This window comes from Teleopsis dalmanni, chromosome 1 (assembly GCF_002237135.1).
Source record: "Teleopsis dalmanni isolate 2A chromosome 1, ASM223713v2, whole genome shotgun sequence".
Classification (NCBI taxonomy): domain Eukaryota; kingdom Metazoa; phylum Arthropoda; class Insecta; order Diptera; family Diopsidae; genus Teleopsis; species Teleopsis dalmanni.
Genome location: NC_051846.1, coordinates 113,151,671 through 113,167,612, shown reverse-complemented (window position 1 = coordinate 113,167,612; position 15,942 = coordinate 113,151,671). Strand labels below are relative to the sequence as shown.

The window sequence follows — 15,942 nt, the reverse complement described above, 5'->3', positions numbered from 1 at the left end:
ACTTAAACAATTTATCAATTAGTTTTTTTTTCTAACAATTAGTTTTTTTTCATAAATATATGAATAATTTTAAAAAATATATGTATACATGTTTTGTATTAGACATGTATTTACATTATAACAATAAAAATAAATTTAAGCTAAAACAAAATAAAATAATTTATTACAATTACAACTAACAATTGTATTTGCATTTTTCATTAAAATTATGTTAGCAGTTATATTGTGTTTGTGTTATTATTAATTAATTTCTGTCATGCTTAATTAATTTGTGTATTGAATTAAGTGAAAAACTATAATTAAAAATTTTTTATGTTCCTATCATTATAATAATATAAAATTACCTATCATTGGTTTCAATAGCTGTTTTAATAGAATTTCATTGAATTAATTAATTATTATTGGACGGAGACAATAATTCTGTATTTTTTGCAGGACAACAGGAAAAATTCAATATATAACTTGTTTTTGCTAAACTTGCTACTAAACAAAAATATATAACGATAGCTAAAAAGTATGTGTAGATGAGGATTCAAACTATAAGAATTTATACATTTAAGACATAAAACATACAAGTTAGCCGCTTTAACTAAATCGGAGCGTATTCAGTAAAACGTTATTAGCTATATTTGGTTAAACCAAGTCTTGTAATGACTTTTTCCGTGGTTGAGGCTCTAAAAAATAACAGAAAACTTTCATTTTAACAGTAAGATATTTCATATTTTTGGGCGCTTTTGTCACCGATCTGACAGAGCTGTCTTGTTTTCAAATAAGGAACATAGTCAAGTTTATTGACTTGTCAGGTTGATTCACTTTTACTTAAATAAAGAGGTTCTTCCCGTTATTTTCGACATTGTCTAAGTGCACACAGCTTAGGTCATTATACCTGTTTCAATCGTCTCTTGGTCTGGTATAAACATTTTTATGCGTGTATTCAAGTAGACTGTGTGCAACGCCGCTACTCCAATCTAATCCAACTTGTCTTTACGGTTAAATGAACACAATGCCATAAAAACAATAACGCAAATACGATATAACAAAGTTAAGGAAATTCTATTTCATTCCTGTCCGGTTCTCTTAGGGTCTCAATTTTTATTGAGACCTTTGTTTTTATTAAAACAAATGTTTTAATTTGTAAAATATTGCTTTTAAAATATAAATCATTTTATCTTCAACACATTGATTGTATTATCGATCATGAAATTTGTGATATTCCATAACATCAATTTTTTTCTATCTTAATTATATAATTTCACAATATAAAATATATGTATGTGACAATAGCCCAACATTAGACTGCCGAAAGAAATGCTAGTTGACCAATAAATCTCTCTAAATCTTTCTCTAACGAAATTTGACATTTCAAACTTTTTTATTCTCGCCTGTAGAGTTCAGAAACTTTTTCTATAAACTGGTGTCAAACTTATAAATAATAAAGTAAACTAAAAAGATTTAAATAAGGTAAAGAATTTGTAAAATAAAAATATTTACTTCATATAGAAAAGTAATTTTAAAATTTTTGATATTTATTAATTAAATATATGAAATATCCCATTAAAATATTAATAATGAATAATAATTAGTATATAACAGTTGCGAAAATTGTTTTTTTATTGAGTTTATTCATATGATGAAAAATTTTAAAAAGTATTAAAATTTTATTAAAGATATACATTAGAGTGCCCCAGATCGGTTCATTTTACTAAAAAATAATCTGTGTAAAATTTTAATTCAATTGGATAAATGGAAATGGCGCCCCAAGAGCCCCAAAGTTTGGAAAATAACCATTTTTTCCATAAATAAAATATATATGATTGCTTATACATATATCCGACATATTAATTTTACATAAAAACGGTTTTCTTAAAAGTTATAGATTTATTAAAAATAAACAATTCACTCATACAAATTTTTTCTGTATTTCTAATAGTTATTGAATAAAAGAAAAAATTTACTGAAAGCACCCGATTGCTAAGTTTGCAAGTGCTATGAATGTAATTGCTCGCTTCAGCTTTACAAAAATTGCTATAATTTAATATTTACTCTAATAAAAGGTACTAATTCTGGTTATCTCCGACATCAACGTTTATTTTTGACCAAAACTTGTGAAAATTAAATTCGTTGAAATAGTTAAACATTTAAGCTTTCAGACTTGAATATCTTAGCATGACAAACACTTTTAAGAATAATTTCGTAAATATGATGTCTGCAAGCTAAATATGAAAGATCCTTTTCTAAACGTTTTTTAATAACTGAGCAACTTCCGTTAAAATGATTAGTGTTTACTGCTGTCGTATAAAAAACTAAAGCTTGCACGTGATCCTGCAAACCCCATTTAAAAATTGATTTACAAATAGATGCCTGTGCTCTTCCGGTACCATTTTTTATTGCAGACACTTCAAGTATTACTAAACAGACCCACTTGAGACAAATTTTGAACTTTTTTTAAGTGCTCTACTCTTTGTGATCGTAAGTATTGTCGAACAATGCGTACGGAATTTTTATTCAATTATGGCGATATTAAGATAACCGGCATTACGATCACTAATTTTGCAAGCATCAAAGACAGCTCCAATCTTCTGATCTGCAATTTCTAAATTTTCTCTTGATCTTTTACATAGGTGTAGGTGTAACCGCCATTTCAAAATTAAACTATTAATTAATAGTTTAATTTAAGTGTAATATCGTTATCACTAGAAGAACTTTCACTTTCTGATGATATCGGCAATGACACAGTTTCTAATCAAAATGTTACAATAATTTAATTTCTTTTCTGGGAGATCAAGCAAGGAATACTTACCTAATTCTTTCAGTTGCCGCACGCAGCGTTCTCTTCTTTGTAAAATTATTTGATTCATTTCTTCACTTCTTGTTTCTCTTCGAATTTCTTGGTGATCTCGGCCATACATGGAACCCTCCCGCTAATGGTAATTTACTACCAGGCAACCCATTATAATGATAATCAACAAGATATATATTTTTACGAAAATTTAAAGAAGACCTCTCGACAACACTTTTTGATCTAATCACTTTGAATTGTTTTACAGTAATGAGTTTTAGCAGCTGAGAGTTTAAAAAGTAGGACGATAAGATATTATAAAATTCACTTCGTATTCTAATGAATAACACAGAAACTCATCTATGTATATAACTATCCAAATGTTAGTAAATTTAGTAAACAACATACAGTCATGCGGCAAATGCATTCATAGAACTTACCTAAATTCAATTGGGTGCTTTCTGCTAATTTTTTCTTTTATTCAATAACTATTAGAAATACAGAAAAACTTTGTATGAGTGAATTGTTTATTTTTAATAGATCTATAACTTTTAAGAAAACCGTTTTTATGTAAAATTAAATATGTCGGATATATAAGCAATCATATATGAATTTTATGGAAAAATGGTTATTTTTCAAACTTTGGTGCTCTTGGGGCGCCATTTCCACTTATCCAATTGAAAATTTTTTACAGATTATTTTTTTAGCAAAATGAACCGATCTGGGGTTCCGCGGAAAATTCTCCAATTTTCGAAGATTAATGGCACCCTATTATACATACATACATCAAAATTTTATTCATATTTATTTTATAAAAATGACTTTAATGCTACAGACCCGTTCCATGTACTCAATAGTAACTTGTTCGAGTTAATAAGATACAAATGTGTCGAATATAAAATGAATCTAGTTTCTTATTTTATCAATATCTTGAAGCCAGCAAGCATGAAAAAAGTTCTACATATATTATTGCTTACATGGCTTCAGCATTTTTCAATACTACTCAAACTGTTACACATGGACTAGTTAGTTTTTACATTTTTGAGATTTTACAAATTTTTATAACAAAATTTGTTCTGATTTGCGTCACAAGATTTCACATAAAAATGCCAAACAAGGTATGGATACTTAAATATTAATTTAAAGCTTAAGTTAATCTCTTTAAAATGAGGTATTGTGCAAATAATTTACTTTTTCAATAATTTTTTAGTTTCCATTTTACTAAGAAATACCCTAACAAAAAAAATTATACGTCTAACTAACAACATTTATGTTTTCTTTTGTTCTACGCTTATTATTTCATGTTTTTTTTAGTTAAGTTATTAATGAAGTCTTCAATTGGTAAATCCGGTTTCAACCTAGATTTACTCTCGATCTGTTACCGAATTAAACATTTTCAGAGTAATCTGACATATTTGCAGTTGTAGTAGTAGATATGTATATTTTTTAGGAATAGATACATATATCGAATCAAATCACATTTTATTTGTTAAGTCATATAAAACAGCTATTAATTTCAGGGTAATCTTGCTATTCTGACAAAATATCTAGAACGTTATAAATTAATATCGAGTGTTATAAAATAATATCGAGTGTAATACATTTCGTTCGAGACATCAACTGAAAATTATAATTGTACTAAAAGTGAATCTCGATTAAAAAAGTTTCCACGATTTACCAATGGAAATCCAGAAATGTGCCCCACTGGTCAGTAACACTGCAACTGTGTTTCATTGTTTGCAATGCCTTTTAAATGGGTTGTAAGAGTTTATGGCGAATTTAGTACAAAATGGCGCGTAATTCTATAAATAATTTTTTAATAACTCAAGTTTTTGACTTAATTTCTATTTATTTTAAATAGAAATAGTTTTGACTGATATTTGGTTTATATAATATTTTATACATTTTTTATGCCTCGAAAAAGTTCCGATTCTATTTTGGACTAACCGTCGAAATTATCTCCACGCACATAAAGAATTTACAAAAAATATTTCCAACTGAAGATTACTTTGGATATCTAGAATGGTGTCGAGCCCGATCTCTAACACTTGCAAATTTTCAAGCGTATAATTTGCTTTTACTTTGGAACAATTTCAATGAAAACCTACATTTGCATGTTTTCAAACGTGATGATAGAAAATTGTGTTAAAAAAAATGTGCTAAGGCTTATTTCAGTAATTTCTTTAAAAAAAATACTTCATATACATTTCAATCGATTGATCGATTGCCATTCCCTGTATAATAAAATATATATTTTATAATAATTTAACTAAACGCTTGTTTGAGTATTATATATACATGCAGATTCCTCAACGAACAACTATTAACTTTTAAAAAATTTAGAATCGATCGCCTATTGAAAGTATTTCTTCTCAAGTATCTTATGCTAATGAGTCAATTTTTTATTTATAATTTTTTTATTAATATTAACATCACTAATGGAGACTTAATACTGCGAATATTGGTGTGTCATACTTTAAAAATAAAATTTGTATTGAAATGTCTCTAGTATATTTATTTTAGTAATAAGTTAAATATATTTATAAAACTTCTTTGTATTTTCAGAAAACTATACGAATTTCACAAATTTAAAACGAACAATAACATATTCAGTGAAAATAAATAAACAAATTATCATAAATTACCAAAACTGCTATCACATAACTCTAAAAGATAAAGTATATATATATATATATATTTGGCTATATATTTTCTATTTGGATATATATGAATGAGTGACTCTGGCACAACTAAAGAACCGGCACAGCTCCACTTTATAACATATTTCACATTTTTTCCGTTGCCATTTTTTAACTTTATATTTGCATAAAACTCCACATATAAAAATTTTGTACAAAAAACATTTTTTAAATGAAATTTAGTACTAGGCTTTATAAAGTTTTAATAACTTAACTTAATTTACATACATTAATCAAGATTTTCCACATACTACGGAAAGCTAGAATCCTTGTTAGATACAGAATTCAGTGTCTAGGTTAGGTTGGACGGGCGGCCTTGTATATCAAAGCTCACTTCAGCTCTAATTATGACCCGCTGTGAATGTGTATCTAAGTTTTTAAACTTAGATACATTTTCATTTGATTCATTTGAATCATTTTCCATTTTCCATTTTACTTCTAAGAACTTCTTCCATTGTTATGACGATTATTTTCGTTTTTGGAAAATACTTTTTACAATAATTATTATACAAGAACTTTTTTTTACAATGCTCCAATTTAGTTAGAATTTTTTTAAAGATTTCTATATTTAATAACTGATCATATCACTTAAATGTTGTTTGCCTATCACAAGGAAGCCCTTCACAAGGCAGCTAACATCCAAATATAGCTAGATTGCCAAGTGATGGACTGTCTTGTAATCTGAACATGAATATAGTATAAATTTCCACGCGTTTGAACGCACGGGTTGACGATTAACGACTGCTAAGATATTACTCAAGTCCGATTTTATATGTAATGTTTTATCTACTCAGCATTAAATTTTTTGCTTTCCTTCTCAAACTCATGAAAGAACGATAAGAATAAATATAGTTAATTTATTTTGTATTTGCATAACACTTCCCATTTCGCATATAACCGGATTGAATGAATTTAGTCGCTTATCAGCAAGCCACGCCTACACATTTCTCTGTTAGTACACAGATAAGCTGCATTTAATACCAACAGTTTTAAGATATATTTTCTTTTCTGTGTACATTTCTTACGCCATTTTGAAAACTCATTGTTCGAAACCCGACTTAAAATAAACTTATCGCAAATTTAAAAAAAAATTTAAATTATAGATATGAATTTGCGATATCAGTACATTCGGATTGAGGCGCGCTGCGGTTAGCAGTTTTCACAATTCGAAAGAAAAAACAATTTTAAAGTAATGTAAATAACGGCTTAGTGGTACTTACGCCGCTGTGCCGCTGTGCCGCTGTCAATCTAAGTATACAACTAAACATTTTCAGTTTAGACTATAAAATTCCGATATCAATAGCGGTTTTTATAAAAATAATAATCAACTCTGTTCAATTCACTCAGATCTATTCACATTTTACCCCTACAAGTGGACAATTATTTCAGACCCGTCTCAAAGTGATTTAAGCCAAGTGCATACAAACGCATACCAGGGTGCGGCACAATATCACACATCATGAGATAACGATATAAGTAACAGTACTTGGACAGATGCGGTACGGTACACCGAGAATCACTTAGTGCTTTTGGTGTTTTAGTGCAAAGTAACTGTTAATTCTTGTAAAATAAAAATAACTGGTGTGTGTTAATAGGTGTCATATTTTTACCGCACATATCTTTCTATCGGAAAGGTACCATAAGTACCATATATTCTAAGTTTAGTTAGAAGATCTGCTGCTTTTACTATATCTTAGTTCACTTATAGAATCTTTATAAACCTCACAGAATACATATTTCAACACGTGTTGAAACGTTTTTTCATGCAGCGTAAATGACGGAAATAAGTTAGATTATACTATAATCTAAGCTTGCTATGTAGGTCTACATTCACTTTCGCAACTACGGTTAATATTTATAAAATTAAATATCCACATTTGAGGCCATATTCTCATGCGCTTCCCCATTATGTGAGTTTGGTTTTTTTTTTCGTTTAAAAAAAAACAACTAAAAAAGGTAAAGATAATTATTCTGATTCAAAGTTACATCATTTTGTTATTCTAGAAATTATGTTCTCATGGATGCTCCGACGGGTCACTGCATAATGGAAAGATATGCTATGAAGCTGGGTCTACCTTATAATGACTTTTATCGAGGTTGTGGCTCTGAGAATGAAGAGGAAACTGTGATTCACCTCATGTGTCAGTGTCCATTCTTAGCTAGAAGATGATCTAAAATCTTCGCGGTCCCTTTTCTTACCGACCTAAACGAAGTCTCGTCTCGTCCTACAAAATTAGGGATTTAGCCGAGTTCATAGAACTGCCAGGTTAGTTTACCTTTACCTAATTGGGAGACGCGTGGCTTTTCGCTAAATCCGAGGTACTACACCAAACCGTTTTATAAGCCTTAGTGGTTTTTTCACTTAAACTAATACTCTTTGCCAATAATACCACAGACATAATTATCACCGCTTGTCGTCATATCGGACTCATCCATCTCTATAGGTCCATTCAGGATTTCTTTATGAAATTCTGGACATATTTAGGATAATTATCAATATTCAAAAGATTAAATCATAATCTCTAAGGTTCTTATTATCTTCGAAGAATGATTGTAAAAATATCGAATTATTTCAGAAACTCACTTCGTTGTGAGCTATTAGATAATTTAAGTAATTTAATATGTTTTTATTTTATTTAAAATTTATAATGAATTCATAGTAAATACACACTATGAATACTATGAATATATTGTTCTTTGGAATCATTTTTTATTACATTTTATTAATTTATAATTTTTCATATATTAATTTATTGTCTATTAATGCATGTCCTCATCAGCTTCGACATATTGGAAGCACTTCATACTATCGTCCGCAAAAATGGAATCTGTTACGTTTCTACCACAACCTTATAAATATGGAATTCAATGGGATACGTAAACTTATTTCTAAGAACAGTATTTCTGCCGGCCCGCGCCATTAACGCCACTTACTTATACAGTATATATTTTTCTTAGAAAAAAATTAAAAACTGCAATGGTTTCAAGAATGTTAGCTTCATAGCCCTCATTTACTCTTTGCTATACTCTAACTAAATAAAAATGATAAAGTTTTATACATAACACATTTTTACCTTTCACCAAATTAATTTGGAAAATATTGGCACCCGTCTTTACAAAACGCATTGAATATTTTTCCAATTCACAAATGATCTTCGAAATATGAAGCCTGCCATGATTTTATAAAACACTGATTATATATTCTTTTACAGTAGGTGTAAAGTAGCAGTTAACTAATTGTTCAGTTTGAAGCAAAAAGTCCTGGGAACCTCTGGACTACGATACACTTAATAGGTGTTAGTGCCCCAGATTTGTTATTATTATTGTTGATAACTTTAAATATTTGATTATTGTGATCGGAATAAGAATAAGTTAATAAATTGCTGCGCCAATGCAGGCAAAACAAGGTCACCTGAAACTCCCAAATCGGGAAAGTTTTTTCATGTTCTTTCCATTATTTAATAACATGTATTATAGATGATTTAGATGATTTTATTTGCAAAATATAAACTTTCTGTTCAAAAAAATATACCATGATTTTTCTATTTTTATATAATTGCGTGCAAAATAAACCGATTATTTTTATTAGGTCACGTGCAAGTACACAGATGCATTCAAAACACACCTCTGCACTATTGTACATAAAATATTCCATATACTTTCTTGCCTATGTACTGAGAAGGCTTCTATGTCCACATGGCGAGGAACTTATATAAACAGTTGTACATATTTTGTGTTTATTGCCCGAATAGTCAGCCAGAATTTTCTTATTGTTTTAATAACTTGTATTTTATAGCCAATATCTTGTTCACTTACTGTTCATATTCACATTCACATTCACATTGTCAAATATTGAAATAATAATTCAATTTGACGGTTTCCGAATTATATCCTTTTTACGTTGCACCAAAGCAAAATCAAAACAGGTTCAGTGTGCTGCCATCAAAATAGCAATAGTATTTTCTATTGGCGCTCCCCAAACACTCCTCTACTCAAGTAAGCACATGAGGTTCTTAGCGTAAGAATTACTGCGCTTGCGTCTCTTTGAGTACACAGATTTTCCTTATTTATTTTGGTTTTGAAATGGGGGTCACACCGTGTACATTGCAAATGAAATCGATATAAAAGGTCCGAGTGCTTATGCTCACGACGTAATTGGCGCGTAAAGTTAAATTACTGCGCTAAAAATTGGCCTTCAAAACTCTGCAAATGAAACTGTAGGACTTAGTATTACTGGAGTTCATTATTTACACCACATGCCAACAAATATTTAATTTAAGAACAAGCAATCTTTCTATTTCTTAATTTGCCAAAAATCAAATTAATATCCTTCTTGTTTTTATAAATCGGATTATGTTGAAATCACCTACTCAGGACCATCTACCACAATAGCGGTTCTTTGTTATAAACTCAAAAAATCCATTATCGTCGCATCGAATAACATAAGCCTCTATATGAAGTTCACTGGGCTATAGAATGAAAATAGCTTGTTTTTGAAACATCGATGTGGCAACAAGAACACAGCAACCTGCTCCGACAAATATTTATTTACTCATTTTAATTTTTTTGTACAAATATTTTAAAAAAATTTAACAAGTAAAAATACTTTTTAAAATTTAACAAGTAAAAATAATTTTCAAATTTTAACAAAAACTTCTATAAAATTACGGCTCAATATAGCAAAAACTAAATTAATGAAACGTATGTGTTTTGTCTAAATATTAAGCAAACGCTTTACGCTGTCTGCATTTTTGGTTTTTTCTAAAGTACGTTAAAGATTAAAGACAAAGTTGTGTGAACATCTAAGAGTACGGTGTGCGGGGATTAACATTTATCATTTCCGTAGTACTAGAAAGATATATTCAAATGTCATATTATATATAAAACTTTTGATAGAAATTACAAACCTTTTGCTGCACTTGAGATGTATAATTAGTAGGGCAATACCAAGAGAAAAACAAATGCAACCAACAACAATATATGCAATACCAAGGAATGGATTCTTTCCACCAAGCACAGATGTCGTTGACAAAATCATTTTCTTAGAACCATCAAACGCTGTAACTGGGTATTCTAAAAAAATTTCATTTAAATTAGTATGTAGTTTATTTGATTTTATTTGATTGTTTCCTTACGATAATTTATTTTTAAAGTATAAATGCCCCTCTTTAAACCTTCTGTAAATAATGGTGCTGTATGATTAACTCGTCGGTACAGTTTTCTGAAACTAGGCAAAGCAGCTGTACGCATCCAAACAATAAGATCTTCGTTCTATAAGATTAGGAAATATTTTGCACATATTATATAATAATAAATAAATAATTACTTGAAAACCATTATTTTCAGGGTTTTGTTGGTCCAGCTCCCACAATTCCTTTTTCCAAAATTTTGGTTTGGCAAACCCTCTTAACGCCGTTTGCAGATTTCCGGGTGGGTTATGAAATTTGGTATCTTTATCGGATTTCCATGCTATGCCAGTATTGAGTAATGGAACTTCTTCACTACCGTAATGTAAAGTCAATGTGTCTTTAAAAACATTAATAAAACTGATGATTAACCACTTTCTGAACATAAAAAAGATTTTACATTTTTACCGTTAAATAGGGAATTTGCGATGGCTCCACAGGGTGCAATCGGGACTTGTTCATCTGTATAAGCAAAAGGTACACAGTCTGTTGACGGTGTTAGGGATAGACGCCCTAACAATTGGTCATCATCGCGGGATTTAACATAACGTCGATGATTTTGATAATAGTTACTTAGTCCGTAATACATAAAAACATTGCCCTAAAAAATAGACACGAGAAATTAAATGTTTTTCCACCCTCATTAACATCAAGCATGAAAAACTTACATTAAAATCATTAGTAAGGTTAAAATTAATTTGGCATTCACAGCGGCTACTGGGATTCGATTCAATATATTGGGCGCATGTCAAATTGATTTGATCAATCTTATTACAGTTGGTGTAATCTATGACATGCTCGCTTACTTCATCTGAGAAATAAAGTAGTACAACGCCAACTGGTATAAAGAGTATCCCAATTATAAAAAATGTGGGTAATACTGTTCCAGCAGTCAATACTGGCTGCCAGGCAGGTAAACGCTGCTGCTTAAAAGCCGAGTCTAAACGAAAAATGTGTGGGATATATTTATTAATATTTCATTAGTCATATGGAGAGTCTATTTGTAACTTCTTATCTGTATGCAAGACATACAAGGTAACACGGTTAAAATAAAAATAATCAATACATTAGTCACTATTTATGTTACAATATCTTATAGAAATTTTATTAACCTACCAGCAGGTCGCTTGGATTTTTGTTGCAAACCCTGACCTTCAGCCTGTGCAGACATTTCAATTAATCAATATGTTTCACTTACTACTTATAAAACTATAATAATTTATAGTTAAAAACTTATCTTTTCCACAGGTGAGTAAATATTACAATTGATATGTTGCTTCTTCTCGTGCCAATATTCACAATAATATTATTCAAAACATGAAAACTGGTTACTTTTAAGTAACCACAATGAAATTTTTTGTGCGACTCTACCTTTCAAAGAACGGAATTTCCACCTACTTCAAGCATAACGAAAAGTATTTGCTAAACAAAATTTATTTTTTATTTTTTGGTACACGTATTGAATACATTTAATCTTACTACGATATCAAATTACTCTCTTTTGAGAGTAATTTGCAATATAATAATTTGTTACTATTTGTTAATCATATCGCACACCCTCTTAAAAAGAGGCGCAACTTGAAATTCATCAATACGACAAAAATATTTTACAGCGTAGTGTCGTACCTAACAACAAATTTGTGCTCCATATTCACATCTATTGTAATACAAGAGCTATGTTTTTGTATTGCTGATTCTTTGCTTCTTAAAAAAATCTCTAAGTCGTCTACAACTTCGTTATGGGTTTGAGTAGATGATACTGCTTGTTTTTTTGCTTCTGCAAACCCATGCAGAGTGTCTACAATTAATTGTATCTTCTCTCATTCTTTCTCCGTTCAAAAATAATCTAAATCACTTTCCGCTAAAGAAAAACAAAAGAGTTTACAATCTACTAAGCTTCTGAGCATTTTGTTGTGCTATTCCATCTAGTTCGACAATATAAGAAGGTCTTTCAACACTAACATTCTTGAACTTTAACATAAGTGTTGGAATATGCAATTTTTTTACTAGTCCTATAAGGACTATAAGGCTATTAAAAGCCAAGCTATTTCCGAAAATATTGCCTTCATCTAAGTGATCGTTAGATTCTCATTCATTTTCAATAGGAGAATATTCTTCTATTTCCATTCCTAAAGTATTTACAAAACAAATCATATTTCGTTCCGTTATCTGAAATAATGGAATAGATTTGCTGTGCATAAATATGTATTATAGTTTTCCAAGTAAATTCCCGTATGTTTATCTTTTCATTCCATCATTCCCAACGTAAACAAATTTATTTTTCCATAGTATCAACTGTGCATTGATTCCCAAAATTGATCTATTTAGTCGAGTAGCTATGTCAACTTTTAAACAAATCTTTTTCTTATCTAAAGCTGTACGTAGTTTAGTTATAATTTTAGAAGCCGTCTCAGGTGTATCTATATATGCTATAGCTATATCAGTCACTATTGGGTCCATTATTCGTTTTAATCCTGAATACTCCAACATTTCAAATGAACACCCAATAATGGTAATAAATTCTACACAAGCCTGCAAAACTGTTTCTTTTCTTAATTTCACTTTTAAAAATTCTGATTGTAAAAATTTGTGTAACGAACTTCTTTTTAAACCTTTATAACTTGGGTTAGATGCATTACTCTCGTTTTTGTGGTACGTGAAAAAATTTCGGCTGACATCTATCTTATCTCTCCCTTCTGTCTTATAACAGTTGTTATTTCGAGATTTTAAATCTGCTGTAAATGTATGTAAAGTAGTAAAAAAAAATACTCACAAAATATGTTTAATATTACTTCTTCACAAATAATAATTCTTGTTATTTTTATTTTCCATTTTATTTTTTTTAAATAATAAAATTAATTCAAACCAAGCTGATAACAAATTTTGAATAACATGTATCCATAATATTATTTTATATAGGTGTATTCAGACTTGCTCGGTAGCAAATAATTTTATGTGTATTTGTTTTTGTGAAATTACGATATTATCGAGTTACCGAAACAGCAAGTGTGATCATTTCTTCGGTATTGGGTAAAACCTCAGCTAATTCTTATTGTTGTGAAATATTGCACTAAATTTACATGTAATATAATATTTGAAGTGTTTAAAAATATAATAAAACATAAATACACTAACAGATATAAAAAAATTAAATAAACTAATTTCTCTTCAGTTTTACTTCAAGCTTAATTTTACTTTTTCCTCTTTTTCTTGCTTTTGTATAATAAATAAAAATAATATCAGCTGTTTTGATAATTCAATTTTACCGCTTTACCGAAGAAGAATTGAACAAGTGGTTTTAGATGCTTTTTTTTATAACGTTACCGAATACACAGGTACCGAGTTTCGGAGATACGTCTGTATACCCCTATTATATTATATTATGGTAGATGCTAGTTTATATGACTTTCCGGTGAAATAAATGTTTAAATTTTTTTTCTAAAATTTCCATTATTGTATGAAATTTTAGCACTAAAATAGGACCATATAATTCACAATTGAAATGTTTGTAAAATTACTACTTTGACTACTGGAGCTGAAAAAAACTTTCAATCATCGCTCACTTTAAATATATATATGTTTGTCTATAAATTATTTTCTATTTCGGTTCAATAGTCTATTACAGTTTAGTTCTAAATTAAATGACTTAGTTAACGCATGTTTTTTGCAAATATTTATGCACCCCTATTCTGAATCGCATGGGAATAGGAGTTTTTTCCCAATTTTGCACAAATTTTTTCCCAATCAAATTTTTTGGGAGACAAGTTAAAAAGTATTAAAAATAGTAACTTATATAAGTAATGAACAGATTTTTGAATATATTTTAATAAAATTATTATAATAATTAAAATTTTCTAATTCATATTTTTTTACTTTATTCACACGGGTTGATTAGTTTTTCGAATTTGTTTTAATAAAATTATTATAATAAATTTAATATAACTAAATTTTTATTTAAAATATTTTATTAAAATTATTATTTAAATAAAAGTTTTATAACGAACTAGCGGACCTGATAGACTTCATTCTTTCAAACAGATTTGGAGTGTGGCACTTTTTAGTTCCTACCTATTTTAAAGTCGGGTTAAAAAAATCTCCACCACAGAACAGTCACCCTGTTGTGTGGGGCTCAGCTCGGGTGACCAAAGTATTTTCTCTTCCAAGAACTTTATCCACCCTTCTGGGATCCACTAAAAAACCCCGACTGGAATGTCTGCCAGAAGATTTCAAACTAAGAGGCGAACTTAGGGTTCAAACCTGATTGGAAAATAGTCTAAAGGGGCAGTGGAAACCTAAAGGTGATAAATATATAAAAATTGTGTGGCTCGCTTGGATAGTTGAGATAATGATCTGCAAAGGAAGTCATGGGGATTTAATAAACATACCTACAATAATCAACAACTTATTACAACACACAAACTCATCTATTCTGGTTATGTTCTTGTCTTCTTATATGTAATAATGAATCGAAAAATGTGTTGGTAAGCGCATAACTAGTGTTGGTAAGCGCATAATTAGTAATCATTGGTAATTAAACTTCGTACAAAACATGATATAAAAAGAAAACTCAGTAAAATATGTAAAAACACGAAAAATTAAAATACGAAAATGCAACCATGAGTGTGCAAAAATAGCAAATCGAGCGTTTGACGTTTAAAGAGGAGTATGGCGAAATACGACGCGTAGAGTGGAGGTTTTTTTGGTTGCTTTGGAATGAAATAATATATATATATTAAAAACTGCTACTATCAATATAATAAATAAACTAGGTTAAAATCTTAAAAGCTTTGCAAACTGTTTTATTTTACAATAACTTAACAAATATTAGTATGTATTAAAATTATTTACAGTTCATATATTAATGACAGTATTTATAATAAATTTGAAATACTGATGATGTTGCTTAGACAACAGTGAGTGTTTGTAATGTAATATGAATTTTATTGAATAGCAATAATTCGATTTTTTTTTCTCGCCGTAAAAACCATCCTTGGACATCAACGAACATTTAAAAAAAGAATTCACCAAATTGGTTCAGGCGTTGTTGAGTTATGCGCTTACCAACACATTTTTCGATTCATTTTTATATATATTAGAACTTTATTGAATAGCAATAATTCGATTTTTTTTTCGCCGTAAAAACCATCCTTAAACTTCAACGAACATTGAATAAAACGAATTAACACATTTTTCGATTCATTTTTATATATAAGATTATAACTTTATTGTATAGCAATAATTCGTTTTTTTCTCGCCGTAAAAACCATCCTTAGACTTC

At 29.3% G+C, this 15,942-nt stretch overlaps 1 protein-coding gene across 1 annotated transcript; it reads right to left on the bottom strand.

The window, feature by feature from the left end:
* Positions 1–9,968: 9,968 nt before the first annotated feature.
* Positions 9,969–11,944, bottom strand: LOC119678644 (cell cycle control protein 50A). The gene is made up of 7 exons (XM_038090599.1): positions 11,781–11,944; positions 11,333–11,604; positions 11,073–11,265; positions 10,805–11,004; positions 10,614–10,749; positions 10,386–10,551; positions 9,969–10,326 (listed from the first exon to the last, which is right to left on the bottom strand). The coding sequence occupies exons 1-7, from the start codon at positions 11,833–11,835 to the stop codon at positions 10,281–10,283; spliced, it is 1,068 nt and encodes a 355-aa protein (XP_037946527.1). The 5' UTR covers positions 11,836–11,944; the 3' UTR covers positions 9,969–10,280.
* Positions 11,945–15,942: the final 3,998 nt, after the last annotated feature.